General features: G+C 43.0%; 1 protein-coding gene across 2 annotated transcripts in view; it reads left to right on the forward strand.

Annotated features, from left to right (window-relative positions):
• ASIC2 (acid sensing ion channel subunit 2) overlaps positions 1–19,464 on the forward strand; it is a 1,118,261-nt gene that overhangs the window by 553,255 nt on the left and 545,542 nt on the right. The window contains exon 1 of one of the 2 annotated variants that reach the window (XM_073607637.1): positions 15,819–17,960. The exons of the other annotated variant lie outside the window; for it this stretch is intronic. Within the exon in view, the coding sequence (XP_073463738.1) occupies positions 17,319–17,960 (642 nt within the window). The 5' untranslated portion in view covers positions 15,819–17,318. Of the gene's footprint in view, positions 1–15,818; positions 17,961–19,464 lie in introns of those variants that run through there. 2 annotated transcript variants of the gene reach the window in all.

Here is a 19,464-nt window from a genome sequence, read left to right on the forward strand (position 1 = left end):
GTACATGAGGCCTTATTACCCATACACAGTAGAATTTAATACCTCATTTAAGTGTTTTCTTTTTGCAATGCATACAGTATTTTGTATAAGATTGTGCATGTATGGTCATATGTACTGGGAATACTAGCCTGATTCAGTACACACAGAAAAGTTTTCCACTATTGTGTATATATCAAAAAGTCAGTACAGTAAAACCTTGGTTTGAGAGTAACTTGGTTTGAGAGCGTTTTGCAAGACAAGCAACATTTTTAAATAAATGTTGACTTGATATACAAGCGACGTCTTGATATACGAGTAGCGTCATGTCAAAACTGAGTATAAAAGAGAAGAGAGGTTCCTTTAAGTGTAGCAATATGGTTACAGTTAATGAAGGTACAACATTTAGCAACTTACATGGTTGATGATTAAAACAGACACATCTAAGTATGCAGGCATCCGGAGTAAAGATGTCCGCATAGACCGTCCTTCTCACCGCCATTGACGTCGTCCCTTCCACACTGTACTCCACAAGCGATTCAAGCCTCGCTTTCAGATCACTCTACTGCAGGGTAGTCTTCCCGGTCATGATAGCAGAATGACAGCAGTGAGAGCCAGCGGTGCGGAGGATGGTCTATGTGGACAGCTTTACCCCAGATGCCTACATACTTAGACGTGCCTCTTTTAATCATCAACCATGTGAGTTGATGATTTTTTCTAGTGATATCAAGAATATTATTTTTAGGGGTTTTTTATTTGGGCAAGTTACCACAACATCATTATCCCGTAGTTTTTAAGATCAAAGATACAACTATGTTGGTGTTCCTTGTTCATTTTACATTGTAGTTTTTTTAAATGTAACTGCCTACTCCCAAACTGTCATTTGAAGTAAAACACATAGCCAAGTATTATTCTCCACAATTTTTTTATTGTGCATTAAAAAAAGAAAACAAATAAAATTAGACATGCTATCTGCCAATAGAACTTAACCAAAAAGTGCATTCTATGCATCCAAAAATATAGAAAATATACCAAATCAAATCATTATTATTCAACCCAAAAAATAATGTCAAAGCAAAAACTCCAAGGCCAATAATAAATAACACGTTATCTCCTCCGATTCTGCAACATGTCTGGTTGACGAACGGCCTGAAACGAACTGAAAAGCACGAAATGAAAATCGCGAACTGAAAAGCGCTACATGAAAAACGCAAAAAAGAAAAGTGCAAATCAACACTCACCAAACCTCTACTAACACAAAATTAGCAGAAGGAGCCCAAAGGGTGGCGCTAAAGAGTAGTACGTCACTACGTTCGTGATTGTTGGCCAACATTTGTGTGACCGTGTGTAGGCAAGACAAGTTTGAGCCAACATCTTTCAGACAAAATTTGTTGGCCAACAATCCGATCGTGTGTACGGGGCTTTATGCTTAAAATATGTTTAATAATGTTGGTTCTGAAAGCTTTAGAGAGAAAGAGGCAATAACGTCAAGAAAGAAGATTGTCTACTTAGAATTGGTGCAGGCTGAAATTAAGATGTGCACAGCACCTTGTGTTTAGTATAAATTCTTGTTGGGTATTGAATTTATATCAACTAATCGTGCTTTTCCAGCCATTCCGTTCGCTGTAACTTTTTTTTTTTTTTATTTTCTAAGAGAAATTCCCAAAACATGACCTGTTGGGGGTACTTGAGGATAGGGTTGAGAACCACTGGCCTATACAATACTGTTGTAAATTGATATTTACAGTCGAAATATCTAAAAAAATAAGGTGATCCCTACAGTAATGCAATTAGTAAATATACATTTGTGAAAATACTTTTGTGGTTGAAGAAAAAAGCACAAACAATTCATGTTGTGGTTTTTGTGACTTACGCCTGTAGAATTGTGTGTTTATATATTATGACAAACAGCCCAAGCTGGCCTGAGAGGTAGTTTGAGACAGAGAGTATCTGCCACCTACGCGGTGACAGATTTCATATTAAAATAATCCATAGGGAGATATTCTGAGACACGGGAAGGAATGAGGGTGGGCTCCCTGGACAAAACTCCATGGCAGAATTTTTAATAGACTAGAAAAGCCACATATGTATTTTATTTGGACAGGGGTGTGTTAAAGTATAACTAATGGCAAAACTTTTTTTTTATGTGCTGAATCAAGTGGAGAGGGATTAGAACACTTGTCAGGTTTTTATTGCTACCTCTGCCCCTGTTAGGGAGATTCACCTTCTCTATTTGTACCGTTTACTGTTATGATCAAAAGTAAAAGTTAAAAAAATCCTAAATTTTGGGTTGCCCCCACAACAGTATAGAGGTCGAAATCTTCAGTGGGGACACTGGTTCTGGTGGCCTGGGGGGCTCCCAAGGGATTCCCTTAATGTGCAGGGATTTCTTCTCACTTCCTACTTTAGCTACCCTGTTTCCCCGAAAATAAGACCTAGGGTGATTGTCGGTGATGGCTGCAATATAAGCCCTACGCCCCAAATAAGCCAGAGTTAAAGTCCTTGTAGGGCTTATTTTCAGGGAAACAGGGTAGGGCTTATTTGGGGGGTAGTGCTTATATTGCAGCCATCCCCGACAATCACGCTAGTCTTATTTTCGGGGAAACAGGGTATGGGACAGGAAGTCACGGCACATTTCCCCAATGGGACACAAATGGCAAAAGTAAAAATGACAGGAGTTATAACCCTCCCTTACTATATCCAAAATGAAAAAAAAAAAGTTTTTTTCCTATAGTTCTACATTAAAATAAAATGAATGAAAAGACAAGAATTAATTTAGACCTTTCTTGTCTCTACGAATTACCATATTTATCGGCGTATAACACGCACATTCATTTTCAGAGGGAAGTTTCAGGAAAAAAACTTAAATTTTAAATAAGGAACTTTGAAGCAAAATAAGGGTCAGTGCCCATCTGCAGCCTCACCATTGCCATCAGTGCAGCCTGATCAATGCCCATCTGCAGCCTCACAAGTGGCATCAATGCAGCCTCATCAGTTTACATCAAAGCAGCCTCGCCATTGCCATCAATGCAGCAGCCTCACCAGTGCCATCAGTGCAGCCTGATCGATGCCCATCTTCAGCCTAGAGGGGACAGGGAGGGGGGCGGGACAAGCGCCGACAGATTACATACAGTGAGAATCTCCTATGATAGACAGAACAGTGGTCCAATGGTGGCCCAATAGACAGGACTTCCTATTACAGAGGCCGCCAAGTAAACAGGAGATTCTCACTGTATGTAATCTGACAGCGATCATCCCGCCCCCTTCCCTGTCCCCCCGAGGCAGCTAAAATTGAAGTATTGGCGTATAACACGCACACGCTATTTGCACCCAATTTTCATGGTGAAAAAGTGAGTTATACGCCAATAAATACAGTACTCTGTCTGTACAGTAATGTAGATGATCCTAAAAGTGAATAGCTTACTGCTGCATAACTGAATAGAGAGACTCCGGGCTACTTAAATTGCAGCAAGATAGTGGATGTGTAGGATCAGTTGCTAGAGGTGTATAGCTCAGTGGGCGCTCATCAGACATCTGATGAAGACAACACGCTGCAAGCAATCAGTGTTTACTTCTCACCAAACAAAATTGTTTTTGAAAGGTTATATATATCTTTGCACAGTCACTAAATACGCGGGTTTATGTGCTGGAGCTTAGATGTCCATTTAAAGAAAAGAAAGCTCTGCAACCTCCTAACCTTTCCTTATATTCTTTGCCTGGATGTGGCCTATGCTAAATATTTTTATTTTACCAACATAGCTATATGTATGCATATACAGTACATTTATTGACAGACCAAAGCGATTTGCTATATACCGTTAATATTTTAACCCCTTGAAGACTGGAATGTTAAACCCCCTTTCTGTCCAGGCCGTTTTCTAGTTTTCAGCACTGTCATACTTGAATGACAATTACTTAGTCATACAACAATGTACTCAAATGAAATTTGTATCAATTTTTGGAGACTGATATAACTTTCTTTTGGTGGTATTTAATCACCACTGGGATTTTTGTTTTTTGCTATATAAAATGGAAAAAAAATAGTTTTTCTTTGTTTCTGTTATAAAATTTTGCAAGCAATCTTTCTTCATACATTTAGGCTAAAATGTATTCTGCTACATTTCTTTGGTAAAAAATAACCCAAATCATATCATATATATATATATATATAAATCATATATATATATATATATATATATATATATATATATATATATATATATATATATATATATATATATATATGAAAATTCATGATATTCATTTCTTAAGGCCCTAAAGTACCAGGACAATAAAAATCACCCCCTAAATTACCCCTTTTTGGAAAGCAGACAGTCCATGGTATTTAGTAAGAGGCATGATGAGTTTTTTTAAACTTATTTTTTGTTACAGATTCTTGAAAAATTAAGAAAAAAAAATGTGTTGCCATTTTAACAAGTTATTTTTATACACACAACATTGGCATATCTAGAATTGCACCCCAAAAACATGGAGGGTCCTAAAATCCAAGGAGAACCTTTTGGACTTTCAAAGAGCACAACATTTGCATTTCATTTTTCTGACTACCCTTCAGATTATTGGAGGCTCTGGAGCACCAGGACAGTGGAAAAACCCACAAAATGACCACATTTTGGAAAGAAAGCACTCCAAGGTATTTTTGAGAAGGCATAGTGGGCCTTTTGAAAATGTCATTTTTCACCACAGGTTTGTGGAAAATGCAGGAAATAAAATGAAAATGTATTTTTTTTTACACAAAATTGTCAATTAATAAGATCTTTTTAGCGCTCATCATAAGTATACCTAGAATTACACCCCAAAACACATTCTGCTACTCCTTCTGAGTACAGTGATATCACATGTATAAGCATTCACAGCCTAGCCATATAGAGGGGCCCAAAATCCAAGGTGCACCTTCAGACATTCTCAGGGCATAAATTACATATCTAATTTCCTGACTACCTATCTCATTTTTGGAGTTCCTGGAGCACCAGGACATTAGAAACACAAACACAATGACAACATTTTGGACTGTAAATACCCCAAGGTATTTTTTAAGAGGCATGGCGTGTCTTTTGAAGGCTTCATTTTATTGCCACAAGTTTTTAGAAAATGCGGAAAGAAAATGAAAATCAAAGTTGGCAATGTAATAAGATATTTCTCACATGCAGCATGGGCATACTTAGAACTAAAACCCAAAACACATTCTGTTACTCCTCCCGAGTATGAAGATGTGTGAGACTTTTTCACTGTCTGGAATGATTAGATACCGGACATTGTATTTTGTGTATCACACAAATCAATCGTGTGAAAACCAATGTACTGTAATGGTCACTTCCAGATGAGTGTTTAGAGAATATAGCTTAGTGTAGTGTCACCTATAGCAGTCCCAGTTCCTATAAGCTTGGCTTACTGGTATGTACATGACTGCCCCCAGGAACGCTATGTTCACTGGCCTGGTGTCTCGCAGGAACGTAACCAGTGGCATGTGCAGGCCTCAGGCAGAGACATGGTCAACAATCAGGCCAGGGATAATACAGGCAGCAAGCAAGGCAACACTGCACTATAACTGTTGAGCTGGTAATCAGTGACACTGCAATTGGTGTGGTGATGATCAGGGACAATATAACTGGTGTGGCAATGATCAGGGATAATGTAACTGATGTGGTGGTAAGGGACACTGTAACTGGTGTGGCGGTGATTGGGGAAAAATAAACTGGCGTGGCAGTGATCAGGGACAATGAGTCGTGTGGCGGTGATCAGGGACACAGTACCTGCTGTGGTGGTCATCAGGGACCAAATGACTGGTGCAGTGGTGATCAGGCACACTGGGAGTGGATGGTGATGATTAGGGACAATTTGAGTGGATGGTGATGATTAGGAACACTGTGAATTGGTGGCAGTGATTAGGAACACTGACTGGTGTGGTGGTGATTAGGGATACTGTCTGGCAGCACTGGACTGGTGACATTGTACTGCTGTGGCGGTGATCAGAGATGGCTGGCGGCACTGACATACTGTGATATCAGAGCAGCCAGTCATTGTACATGATCACCATGGTGACACTGTACTTGTTCTGGTGACAGTATGTATAAAAATATATATACAGTATTTAATTTTTACACTTTGCTTATTACAGTGATGATCACAGTAATAGGTAATCAATACCACTGTTCAAAGATTTCATTCATGAAACATGTGTTTACTACTGTGATGATGTAATTGGTCACAGCCATTACATGGTACAGGGCCGTTGTAAAAGGTCCTGGTACCATGTGATCACTGTGACCAATCACACAGATCACGCAATAATAAGTAAGGCATCACAAATGACAGCCTTGTTTACTACTGTAACTATGATTGCTGTGATTGGTCACAAGGGCCACATGGTATCAGGGCCTCTCACAGCGGCCTGGTACTGTGATTGGTGATCCACTGTGTCTGGGAGACACAGCAGTCATAGATCATGCTGCATGCCCCACTTCTGGGTGTGTTAAAGTATAACTAATGGCAAAACTTTTTTTTTATGTGCTGAATCAAGTGGAGAGGGATTAGAACACTTGTCAGGTTTTTATTGCTACCTCTGCCCCTGTTAGGGAGATTCACCTTCTCTATTTGTACCGTTTACTGTTATGATCAAAAGTAAAAGTTAAAAAAATCCTAAATTTTGGGTTGCCCCCACAACAGTATAGAGGTCGAAATCTTCAGTGGGGACACTGGTTCTGGTGGCCTGGGGGGCTCCCAAGGGATTCCCTTAATGTGCAGGGATTTCTTCTCACTTCCTACTTTAGCTACCCTGTTTCCCCGAAAATAAGACCTAGGGTGATTGTCGGTGATGGCTGCAATATAAGCCCTACGCCCCAAATAAGCCTGTGAATTGGTGGCAGTGATTAGGAACACTGACTGGTGTGGTGGTGATTAGGGATACTGTCTGGCAGCACTGGACTGGTGACATTGTACTGCTGTGGCGGTGATCAGAGATGGCTGGCGGCACTGACATACTGTGATATCAGAGCAGCCAGTCATTGTACATGATCACCATGGTGACACTGTACTTGTTCTGGTGACAGTATGTATAAAAATATATATACAGTATTTAATTTTTACACTTTGCTTATTACAGTGATGATCACAGTAATAGGTAATCAATACCACTGTTCAAAGATTTCATTCATGAAACATGTGTTTACTACTGTGATGATGTAATTGGTCACAGCCATTACATGGTACAGGGCCGTTGTAAAAGGTCCTGGTACCATGTGATCACTGTGACCAATCACACAGATCACGCAATAATAAGTAAGGCATCACAAATGACAGCCTTGTTTACTACTGTAACTATGATTGCTGTGATTGGTCACAAGGGCCACATGGTATCAGGGCCTCTCACAGCGGCCTGGTACTGTGATTGGTGATCCACTGTGTCTGGGAGACACAGCAGTCATAGATCATGCTGCATGCCCCACTTCTGGGTGTGTTAAAGTATAACTAATGGGTACATCCTCCCAGAACTGGAGAGAACCCGCCCGGCCGAATATGTACTTTGGCCGGGCAAGAAGTGGTTAAAACCTTTATCCCAAAACAAAAAAAAAACGTTTCTGTAACTTTTAGCTGGAGTTCAGCTTTGATTAGTTAATTATGTAAAGCCCTTCTAAATCTACTATCTAATTCTAAGATTCGACGGAGCAGCTAAACTGAACGACGCCGCAATTGTACATTTCCGGTCGAATGTTCCGCCTACAAGCTATAGTAGAATTCTAATGTTGTACGACACTAGCAATAATTATATTTATTAATTATTATTACTAGTCAACCAACATTAGAATTCTTCTATAGCCTATGGGCGGAGCATTTGACCATGAATGTCTGCTCAAGGTGACTGCTTCAGCGAATCTTCATGTCGAATCTTTTCTCTCTATGTCGAATAATCTTGGACTAATATAGTTGTGTTAGGCACATTCAACCTTTTTTGCTATTGTCTCTATAATGTCAAATCTTTTCTCTCTATGTCGAATCTTTTCTCTCTATGTCGAATCTTTTCTCTCTACATAGAATAATCTTGGACTAATAGAGCTAAGGTTAGGCACATTCGACCACAAGCTCGATGGACACAGATCGCTATTATCAGCGTCATGTCGAATCTCCTATCTATATCGAACTGTTGTCGCAACAAAAATGTAAATAAAGCATTTGTTTATGTCGGATCTTTCGGATTCTGCTGTTCGTTATCGTTTGTTAAAATGATAACGAAAATACCCGAAATTTGGACAAAAATGCATTCGGACGAAAACGAATGTACATGTCTAATCTCCATACAGTACTGCTGTCCAAGGGAGGCTCCATTGCTCCTCCATAGTTGTCAGAGCCACCTTAAGGCTGAGTTCACGTGCGATGCGGGAACCAGCGTGATTCGGGAGCCAGCGCGATTCCAGTGCAGGTTCCCGCATCGCATAGGACTCGCAGGCAGTTCACACTGCCCTCTGCAAACCGCTGCGGGTGTCAATATAAAGTTAATGACACCCGCAGATCGGTTCGCAGATCGCAGTGAAAACTGCGAAAATGGTACAGGAATCTGATCGCCTAGATATGAACACTCATACGATCCGATTCCAGTGCGGATCAAAAAAAGAGGGTCCTGCAAACTGTATGGATGAACTTGCATAGACATCACATGTGATCTGCATGGTAATGCGGTGCTAACTACATTAAACATAGGTAGTCGCCACATTTGAGGATTGATAAGCTCACAGCTCTTTTTTGGGGCTTAATTCCACTTTATTTACCTTCCTTTCTCCTTACCATAATTATTCATGTTGCATTGGCCTTTTGGCCATGCCATCAAATTTTGATAACTGCCATAGGCACGCTCTACACATACACAACTATATTTTCAGGAAAAGTGGCTTCTGCATATACCCACAACCTAATTGCAACTGCCAGTCTACATAGTACAGCACAGCTCACAGCAACCTCATCTGAGATAAAGCATATAAAGTGTTGCGTAAACTATTGGCGCTATATAAATCGTGAATAATAATCCTAGATTGTAAGCTCTAACGAGCAGGGCTCTCTGATTCCCCCATGTATTGAATTGTATTATAACTGTACTATCTGTCCTAATGTTGTGAAGCGCTGCGTAAACTGTCGGCACTATATAAATCTTGTATAATAATAATAATATTAATAATATACAGTTTTTTGTTTTTTTTTTATTAGGCCTGCCTGTGTAATAATTGAATCAAAGAATATATCTTATCATTAGTCCATCATATGAATGCAAATTTGCCATTCAATTAGTCCACTGTAAAACTGTTTCCAGTGGTTGTATGAATAGTAATTAGCACTGTAGAAGCTATACCCCTATGATTTGCATATATTAAAATGTTCCATGAGGTTTGGGCTTACTCGCTTTTGGGTAATACATTCGTGCTTTCTGAGTGATGTCTGGATCCCTATTGCAAGACATAGACTAGAAACTTGGCCATAAAACTAAGAATGGTGGCGTTCAGTCTTGAAGGCACTGCATTTTATTTTAGAGTTCTTTTTTTTTTTTCTTCAGATACTTGTTTGGCTCATAACTGCATATTTCCACTAGGTGGCGCACCAGCACATGCCTATACACATTATTCCACATTTTGCACTGGATCATAGATTTGTATGCAATGCTGTGCCTTCAGCATCACACACAAGTAGCATAGTTGACCAGGGGGAGATAGTAAGGAATACTGGTCTTCCCCGAAAAGAGATGCTGTGTTGCAGGCTGAATAATTTAGTCATTTCCTACTTCAAAAGCAATTAGGTTCAGAGTCTATACGGCCTATTTTAAATGCAAACTCAAGAGTTTGCAGTAAGCCATAGCAGCCTGTTACAGTGCGATTACTGAGAGGTAACAGCTGATCTGTTTTTTGCTGGGCCCTATTGGAAACCGTCTATCTGCTGGGTTAAAATCTACATTTTCAGGCATCAAACCTTTTCTTCCATATTAAGCTAATGCACAGCCATTCTTTATCTTATCTTTTAAGGCCTGGTTCACACCTATGCAGGTTGCAGTTTGCATATTCCTGGTGCAGTTTGCATTTTTCAATACACCTTTTTGATCCATCGAAGTCTATAGAACTAAAAACCAGAAAAAAAAGTCTCTGGCCCTTTCCATAAAATGCACATAAGTGAACATGACCGATAGGAAACCATGTTTAATGGACTGTAGTGTGTGTCTGCAAAGCTGAAAACACACTAAAAAACGCATAGGAGATTTTGAACTTTACCACAGTGCGGCCCTGTTGGCTAGGGTGCTGGAATGATTCCCTTACCCTTCTACTAAAGAGCCTACTATGGTTGAACAGGACCTCTCCACACCCAAATTACGAGCCCTTCTTTGGGGTTATGAGCAGGAGCTACAGTGGCTTTTCTCCTGTTCCCCTCTGACTATTGCTGCCTTATGTTTGTGGTATAAAAGGGGGATGTCCTCCCTCCTGTCTACTGATCCTTCGTCACTCACCTCATTATTTGATCATCCTGCATTACCTCAGGGCATGGGATCCCACATGGTGGGTCCTTTTACACGCTCCTCCTGGCCGATGGCGGGTTCCTTTGTACACCCCAGTATGGGCACCCCTACTGTTCCTGGGATTACTGCTCTTCACCTGTCCTCCTCCTGCTCTGGCCTATTCTCTTCCTCCCAAATTCATAGACCTTTGACGGGTTTTGAACAGCTGTGCTCTCTCTCAGAAATGCCCAGACATCTACTTTCCTCCATATATAAATTACTACATGCATTAATACATGATCAACTCCCATCGTATACCAGGCGGTGGTTCACGGACTTGGGGAAAGAGCTCACAATGGTCGACTGGCAAAAGTCATTTCACTTCACACACAAATCTTCAATATCTTGTTATACTCAAGAATTTTTTTTTTAAACTCCTCTCCAGATGGTACAGGGGTCCCCACTCCTTACACAATATATTCCCGTCAGTCCCCTCTACTTGTCGGAGGTGTGGCTCGGCTGAAGGGACTTATCTCCACATATGGAGGAACTGTGCTGGAATTCAGCCCCTTTTGGTCTCGGGTTTTTTCCATACACGGTAGTCTCTATGACTGACCACTGATGCCTACTCCAGAAATGGCATTACTATCTATGCTTCCAGGCTCCATAGCGTCTCAGAAACGCAGTCTACTGCACTTTTTCCAGACAACTGATCCATTTATTTTGGAAAACAACTACTACCCCTCCGTTATCCTTGTGGGTTTCTACTGTAAATGACATTATGCGTATGGAGGAGAGGCTGGCCCTAGACAACGATATGTTTGAAAAGTTTAAGGTTCTTAGGCTTATTTGAATAAACTTTTACACTTCAGATTCACTGAAAACTATATTAACACCCGCTGACTAAAGTATTACCGCTCCTTGACCAAAGTTTACTGGTTAGTCCTCCAAGGTTCGCTCAAGTCCTTTTTTTTATTTCCCCCCTCGATTCCCTCCGTTTCTCCTGCTCCTCTTCCCATTTTCTTTCCTTTTCTCTTACTTTGTCTGTTTTTCTTTGACCATATCCAAATATGTTGTCCTCCAGGTTTTGACTCTTATCGTCTTAAGCTAAATGTTTCTGTTTTTCCTTTGCCTGAGGTACCTGCCTTTATTGGTACGTTATCTATGTTTATGTTAACACCTATTTTTTGATCTATGGTCCGTACTATGCAATTTACTCAGATGATATGTGGATCTCCTGCTTTGTCCTTTTATTCTGATATAATAATAAAAACATATTTGACTCTAAAAAAAATGAGTAGGTGTGAACCAGGCCTAAAACAAAAGCTGTCATCAAATTGTCTTTTTGTTTTCTGTCATTTTCCAAGACGTGTTTGAATCTTGATTGCTATGGGTCAACACAAGACAAGTCTTATATCTGACACATTGATAAATGAGGATTTTGAACACAGCTGTTGCAAAACTACAGGTGGCTTGCTAAAACTTTTTCAAAAGTCTAATTTGCCTGAAGGGTTACCTGCATACTTGATTAAAGCCGAACACAGTGAGAATTTGGTTTGCAAGAACTAAAGTGACTTTTATTCTCAAATTTACCAGTGGCACTCAATTGATGGAAAAGCAGAAATGTCCAATGTCACTCAAACGCTGCAAGCAATTGTTAAAGAGTTTGTTCACTCAAAAAATAAAGGTTATCGGCTACAAATCCTGTAGCTGCTGACTTTTAGTACAATGATACACACCTGTCCGGGGATCCAGCGCTGTCCTCACTCTTTACTCACTCAGTTCTTTACTAGCCTTCGGGTTCCCGCCACCGGGATCATAACACTAGGCAGTTGGCTGTGCTGCTTGCGGCTTCACCACCGGCTGCCCACTGCATGCGTGAGCCTCTCTGCACTTTGTGAATACCCCCCCAGTCTACTGGGACCTGTGACATGAGGAGAAAATCCACTTGGATCACCTAGGTGAAATTAGGTACCCACTCCCCCCAAAAAAATGGCATGCCAAATGTGGCAGGTATGGAGGGAAGGAATCGGAACGTTCCCTTTTGGGTGTAGTTGCACTTTAAATAAGTCTCTTAAAGTGGAGGTCCACCCTGCAAAAAAAAAAAATTCCACAAAAAAATACCTAAAAAAATGGAGGAAAAGAAAAAAAAATGTTTTTACTTATGTGAAATGGCTGTTGCTAGGCAGCCTAATCTGCCTCTTCCTACGCCGCGGTGATGTTGTCTCTTCTCCTCCCCACGTTGTCTTCTGGGGAATGGAGCGCGGTGTGTTATGGGAACTGTGTGTGTCCCACAAAACATCGCGTCCCATTCATAAAGCGCTGCACGACTCGCGCATGCGCAATAGGAAACGGGCAGTGAAGCCGTAAGGCTCCACTGCCTGTTTCCCTTAGTTAGGATGGCGGTGCTGGGACACGAGAGCCGAGGGACGGGTCGGCCTCGGGCGGCCGACATCGCGGTCACCCAGGACAGGTAAGTACTTATTTAAAGTCAGCAGCTACAGTGTTTGAATCCCGATTCCCGCTTTAACCACTTGCTGACCACTCTATAGCAGTTTAACTGCTACAGGATGGCAGCTCTGTGCCCTCCATCACAGTCCTTGCAGTCATGGCCCCCCATCACAGTCGTCCTTGCAGTCATGGCCCCCAATCACAGTCGTCCTTGCAGTCATGGCCCCCAATCACAGTCGTCCTTGCAGTCATGGCCCCCCATTACAGTCGTCCTTGCAGTCATGGACCCCATCACAGTCCTCTTTGCAGTCATGGCCCTCCCATCATAGTCCTCCCTGCAGTCATGGCCCCCCATCATAGTGGTCCTTGCAGTCCTCTCCCCCCATCACAGTCCTCCTTGCAGTCATGCCCCCCCATCATAGCCCTCCCTGCAGTCATGGCCCCCTATCACAGGCCTCCTTACATTCATGCCCCCCCCATCATAGTCCTCCCTGCAGTCATGGCCCCCCATCACAGTCCTCCTTGCAGTCATGGCCCCCCCATCATAGTCCTCCCTGCAGTCATAGCCCCTCATCACAGCCGTCCTGGCAGTTACCCCCATCACAGTCCTCCCTGCAGTCATGGCCCCCCATCATAGTCCTCCATGCAGTCATAGCCCCATCACAGTCCTCTTTGCAGTCATGGCCCCCAACACAGTCCTCCTCGCAGTCATGGCCCCCCCATCATAGTTCTCCCTGCAGAAATGACCCCCATCACAGTCCTCCTTGCAGTCATGGCCCTCCCATCACAGTCCCCCTTGCAGTCATGGCCCCCCATCACAGTCGTCCTTGCAGTCATGGCCCCCCATCACAGTCGTCCTTGCAGTCATAGCCCCCCATCACAGTCGTCCTTGCAGTCACCCCCCCATTACAGTCCTCCCTGCAATCATGGCCCCCATCACAGTCATCCTTGCAGTCATGGCCCCATCACAGTCCTCTTTGCAGTCATGACCCTTCCATCATAGTCCTCCCTGCAGTCATGGCCCCCCATCACAGTCATCCTTGCAGTCACCCCCCATTACAGTCCTCCCTGCAGTCATGGCCCCCAATCACAGTCATCCTTGCAGTCATGGCCCCCATCACAGTCCTCTTTGCAGTCATGGCCCTTCCATCATAGTCCTCCCTGCAGTCATGGCCCCCCATCACAGTCCTCCTTGCAGTCATGGCCCCCCCATCATAGTCCTCCTTGCAGTCATGGCCCCCCATCATAGTCTACCCTGCAGTCATGGCCCCCATCACAGTCGTCCTTGCAGTTACCCCCATCATAGTCCTCCCTGCAGTCATGGCCCTCCCATCATAGTCCTCCCTGCAGTCATGGCCCCCATCATAGTCCTCCCTGCAGTCATGGCCCCCCATCACAGTCCCCCCTGCAGTCATGGCCCCCCTTCATAGTCCTCCCTGCAGTCATGGCCCCCCATCATAGTCCTCCCTGCAGTCATGGCCCCCATCACAGTCCCCCCTGCAGTCATGCCCCCCATCATAGTCCTCCCTGCAGTCATGCCCCTCATCACAGTCCTCCCTACAGTCATGCCCCCCATCATAGTCCTCCCTTAAGTCATGGCCCCATCACAGTCCTCCTTGCAGTCATGGCCCCATCACAGTCCTCCTTGCAGTCATGACCCAATCACAGTCCTCCTTGCAGTCATGGCCCCATCACAGTCCTCCCTGCAGTCATGGCTCCCCATCACAGTTCTCCCTGCAGTCATGTTCCCCCATCATAGTCCTCCCTGCAGTCATGGCCCCCCATCACAGTCCTCCCTGCAGACCTGCTCCCCCCATCATAGTCCTCCCTGCAGTCATCCCCCCCATCATAGTCCTCCCTGCAGTCGTGGCCCCCATCACGTTCCTCCCTGCAGTCATGGCCCCCATCACAGTCCTATTCTCTCATGTCTCCCGACCAGCCGCTGATGTCAGCCTATTAACAGAGCAGGGGGCAGGAGTGGCTGCAGATCGGGACAGAGAGCGAGAGCTGCCAAACTTCTCATATTAACAAGCGGGTGATCACCCACTTGTTATTATGAAAAGATTCCCGCTCTCTGTCCCAATCTGCAGCCGCTCCCGCCCCCTGCTCTGCTAATAGGCTGACATCAGTGGCTGGTTGGGAGACATGAGAGAATAGACGCAGGCTGCTAAATGGCCCGTGGTCTGTGACGGGACTTACCTCCTGCTGTGAGACGGCGGCCCGGTGATCAACAGGCCACGGACTGGTACCGAGCCACGGTGCGGGGGTTGGGGACCCGAGTGTTAGTGTATCTTAATATGCCAGTGCATCTAACACTCCCCTACCCCTAGACTGATAATGCTGCTGTCCAAAGATACCCCTGTGCTCCTTCCTGCAGAGTGGGGGCGCTCTAATACAGGAGGTGTGTTACTGGTCAGATCGCCAGGTGAAAGCAGAGGGGAAAATGTGTAAAAAGAAAACACATGCAGCCAGCACATCTAATGATTGGTAAGCTGCAACATTTTGGTCTTAGGTTTAATACTGCTTTAAGTATTACTGTGTATTGGAATAAAAGCGTCTTAGATAAAAAAAAGACATATTTAGGTTTGCTAGTAAGGAAGAAACAGATACAAATGTCTATTGTGTAGGATGAAATAATTAGCGGTGTTTAAATTAATACCCTCCTCTTCAATTATTTTTATTTTTTTTTTTTTACCAATAGTCTAGACCCAGGTCTCCTGGCAGCTGTCTATAAAGAGCATGCCAAGAGTGTTTTTGCCCAACAGCTGTCAGAGAAAAGCTCCCTATTTCCACCTTTACTGCACAGAATGTATTCTGTTGATAGGAGCTTGGAGAGAGTGTCAGAGTGCTCCTGCTTTCTTAGCTTGTTGGTAATCCAGAGAGCACTGCTGTACAAAGAAGAATACGGTAATGCAGGATTGCACTGGTGCACAAATAGAGATGCCTGTGTGCAGCAGAGACAGCGAGAGAGGGACATATGATATACCAATTCTCAGTGCAACTTAGGAGGACCTACCCTCACGTCGGATCACTCCCCCCCCCCCTGCAGGCAAGCTCTACCTTGGTTCTCTGTAAATATCATTATGTGCTTTTTCCAGTCTTGATTGTGAAAAGGCAGCCCTCTGAGCGCTGTCTGTCTGTCTGGTCCACCTATCTGGGTTCTGTAATAGCTCTGCATCTGCCAGTGCTGAGGACTTGATGCTGAAGGAGCTGTCCGCAGTGCTGAACTTACCCAGCCCATGTCTGCTCTGGGGTCCCAAAGTTTTGTTGGATGTAGAGCGCTGTGTTTTATCTGGATAAAAGCAAATGGTTTCTGATGGTGCTTTTTCTCTTGTGCGTGGCGAGTACACAAATCCAGGCACAGGGTATTCTTGTCCTGAATGAATCAGCCCTAGAGCACAGACATCTTTGCCAAGTTTTCAGCTTAGTAACCAGTGCTGTCATCCAAACAGTAACAGATTGAAAATCTTTTCCCTAATGTTTTGTTTCCTTTTTTTTTAATTATTATTTAGACATTAAAGAAGATTTTAAATGACTCAATATCCAGCGTTCTTCATGGTGGTCCGTATGGGATTTCTCAACGACTCTGTAGGGTAATTAACCCGCTAGAAAGACTAAGAACTAAGAGAAGCCAAGGATCTCGTTGATTCTTCATTTGTAACCAGCTGAGTGGGCAGATTTATCATCCTGTGGTCTTTAGTCCCTTATGCCTGGAAAGCATCTAAAAAGTGTCAGTAAATGAAAAGGAGAATCTGCATCGGAGAAAAACAACACAATGATCTTGCCAGCACCTGGGTAATCGTTCCGGAAGGTTTATTTGTTACACACCTGCTCTGAACACTTAGAGTTGGCAGAAGAAACTGAAGATATTTCAACACCTTCACTTTTCCCCTAAATGCTTTTCACTGTCATGGCAATCTGGCTTCCCTGGGAAGGAGAAACGTCTTTCCCTTTCTGAAGTGAGTGGGAGACAACTAGTTGCTTATGTATTATCGTGCAAGCACTTAAGGATTTCTTCCGTCGAGTAAGGAAGGTAATGTACTCACATTAATCTGAAGATCAAGGATACGGGGGAATCTTTAGTCTTTTTTTTTTTTTCTTTTTTTTTTTTCACCCTGAGCAATGAGCATAACATGAAGATCAGGCTATACATACAAAGACATCAGTGTTTGTAGACAAGGCAAATTTGAGTGGGTTTATCAGAGGTGCTTTCTGTGATAATCTCAAACTGCCATGCTTATTTTGCCCAGGGTATAGCAACTAGCCTGCTTTTTGCTAGGCAGTTTCATTTCAGCTATCATTCTGGGCATTGCACTGACTGAATGAATGAGGGGGTGGTGGTACCCAGCTGTTCTGCAGATGCCCAGCGTGAGATGCCCCCCTACTGGTGAGTCCCTGGGGGTGTGTCATGACTCGAGAAGAGAGGAGCCGGGCTCCAGCTGGCAGCTGCCCCTCAGGTGTGTCCAGAAGAGATGCCCAGGTGGTGCCCCCCACGTGCTACGCCAGGACAAAGCAACGCCGTGCCTTAAAGCTACCCTCTCTGGAGCACACCAAGCTGCATGGCCTGAGATATATATGCTCACCAAGGTTGGCATTTCAACGACGTGCATTTTGGTTCCTTGCCTTCTTCACATCGCTGGGACTCTTACTGTCTTGGTCATCCAACAGGTTGCTCTATTGGTTATCTTTTCCATCTCACACCCGAGTGCAGCTGGAATGGAGCAAGGAGCTGGTCTTTCCAGCTGTTACCCTTTGCAACAACAACCCAGTTCGATTTCACAAGCTCAGCAAAAGCGATCTTTACTTTGCAGGTTACTGGCTGGGACTATTGTTGGCCAACCGCACAGCTCGACCCCTGCTGGCAGAGCTGCTGCCCGAGGACAAACACAAATGGTTCCACAAACTTGCAGATTTCCGGCTTTTCCTGCCACCTCGGGACTTTGATGGGATCAGTGTCGGGTTCATGGACAGACTGGGCCATCAACTGGAAGACATGCTGCTTTCTTGCCGGTATCGAGGTGAAACTTGTGGCCCACACAATTTTTCCACAGTGAGTGCCTTCTCTCTAACTACATTTTCCACATTTTACTTTGTTCTTTGTTGTTTTGCTGTATTGGTTTATATACAGCGCAGTCTTCTTGAGTGACACATCTATTTAAATTGATCATATTCAGTACTCATTTTCTAGCCAGCATATAAATAGAATTCTCTTAACTATTTGTAGGCAGAGCTATAAAAAGACATTGGGAGCATTTATAAATGTAGGGCAAGTTAAAGATTGGGTCATTTCAAAACTTTGAAGAAAAAACACATCATTTTTAATTTTTAATCTTAGAAACGATGTGTAATAAAAGAATCGTTACATATTAATTATATAATTATAAATGTTTAGGAAATATCTGGGGGAAAATATATATTGCAGACACAGCCTGAGCTTCGACTCAATTTGGGATTTTAAATGGCACCCATTTTATTGTGTGTGTTTGCATTTTTCAGATGTCAAACCTTCATATTTTTTGGCTAGCATTTAATTTGCAAGTTCTACAGAGTTTACTCTAATTTTCATTTTTTTAATATCACTTTTTGACACAGCTTTCCCTTGAGTCTCTTGTACTTTCTCACGCATACTACTGAATAAAACTGTGTCTAGTAAATGGATGTAGGTTCTAATTATGGAAGAGCAAATGAAAATCCACAACATTGTCTGAATACCCAATTAGATTTTTCTTTTTTTTTTTGCAATGAAGATTAGTCAGAAACAAGTTTAGTCTTAGTTTTATGTCTAAGAATACCCTTATAATAGAAAATGCATTGCAGGCTCCTGGATGTTTGAAGACAGATTAATGTAATGAACTAGAACCTTAAAACACACTAATTAGCTCTCAGCATGAAAATAAACACATATGTGGTATGCTAGTCATTGTCGGTATGTGTTACACGATGCCATTATAGGTTGAATAATGCAAAAAGAATGTAAGTGTCTCCAGAGGAATGTAAAAAAAAAAACATTGTTGGACATACTGAAGTGCTAACTTTATCAGGCATGATTCCTTATCTACTGTTACATGTAATGGGATACCAGTGATTGTGCAATTATGTGTCTGACTCTCTGAAAGATCTTGTCTGTCCTACCAACTTTGGCCCATAATGCTGATTAAATGTGCATGTTACACAGAGAGGAATAGGGAAAGCTCCTATTGGTGAAAGCTCCCTGGTGGCTGAAGGTTTTGTTTACTGTTTCAAATATAATCAGCTATAGTGGTAAGGATGACTGGCCTCATTTAGGGTTTACTACTGAATCCCCAGGTCTTTCCAAAGTTTCTTTGCTTAGGGAGGTTTCCAGTGACCTCCACTGAGACAGGGTGTTCTTTAGGGGCTTCCTCACAGCATCACTGTAGAGACTGACAGATGCATTTAGGAATGCCTCACAATGATGTGCATGTTTGCAGTAAATTGAAGGTCTGCCAACTTGTATTGTACAGAGTATCACACAAAAAAAGGTTAACAGATGTAGCATGGTGCAGTAACAGTTGAATACATAGTTACATGAAGCA

Source organism: Aquarana catesbeiana, linkage group LG12 (genome assembly GCF_042186555.1).
Source record: "Aquarana catesbeiana isolate 2022-GZ linkage group LG12, ASM4218655v1, whole genome shotgun sequence".
NCBI lineage: Eukaryota > Metazoa > Chordata > Amphibia > Anura > Ranidae > Aquarana > Aquarana catesbeiana.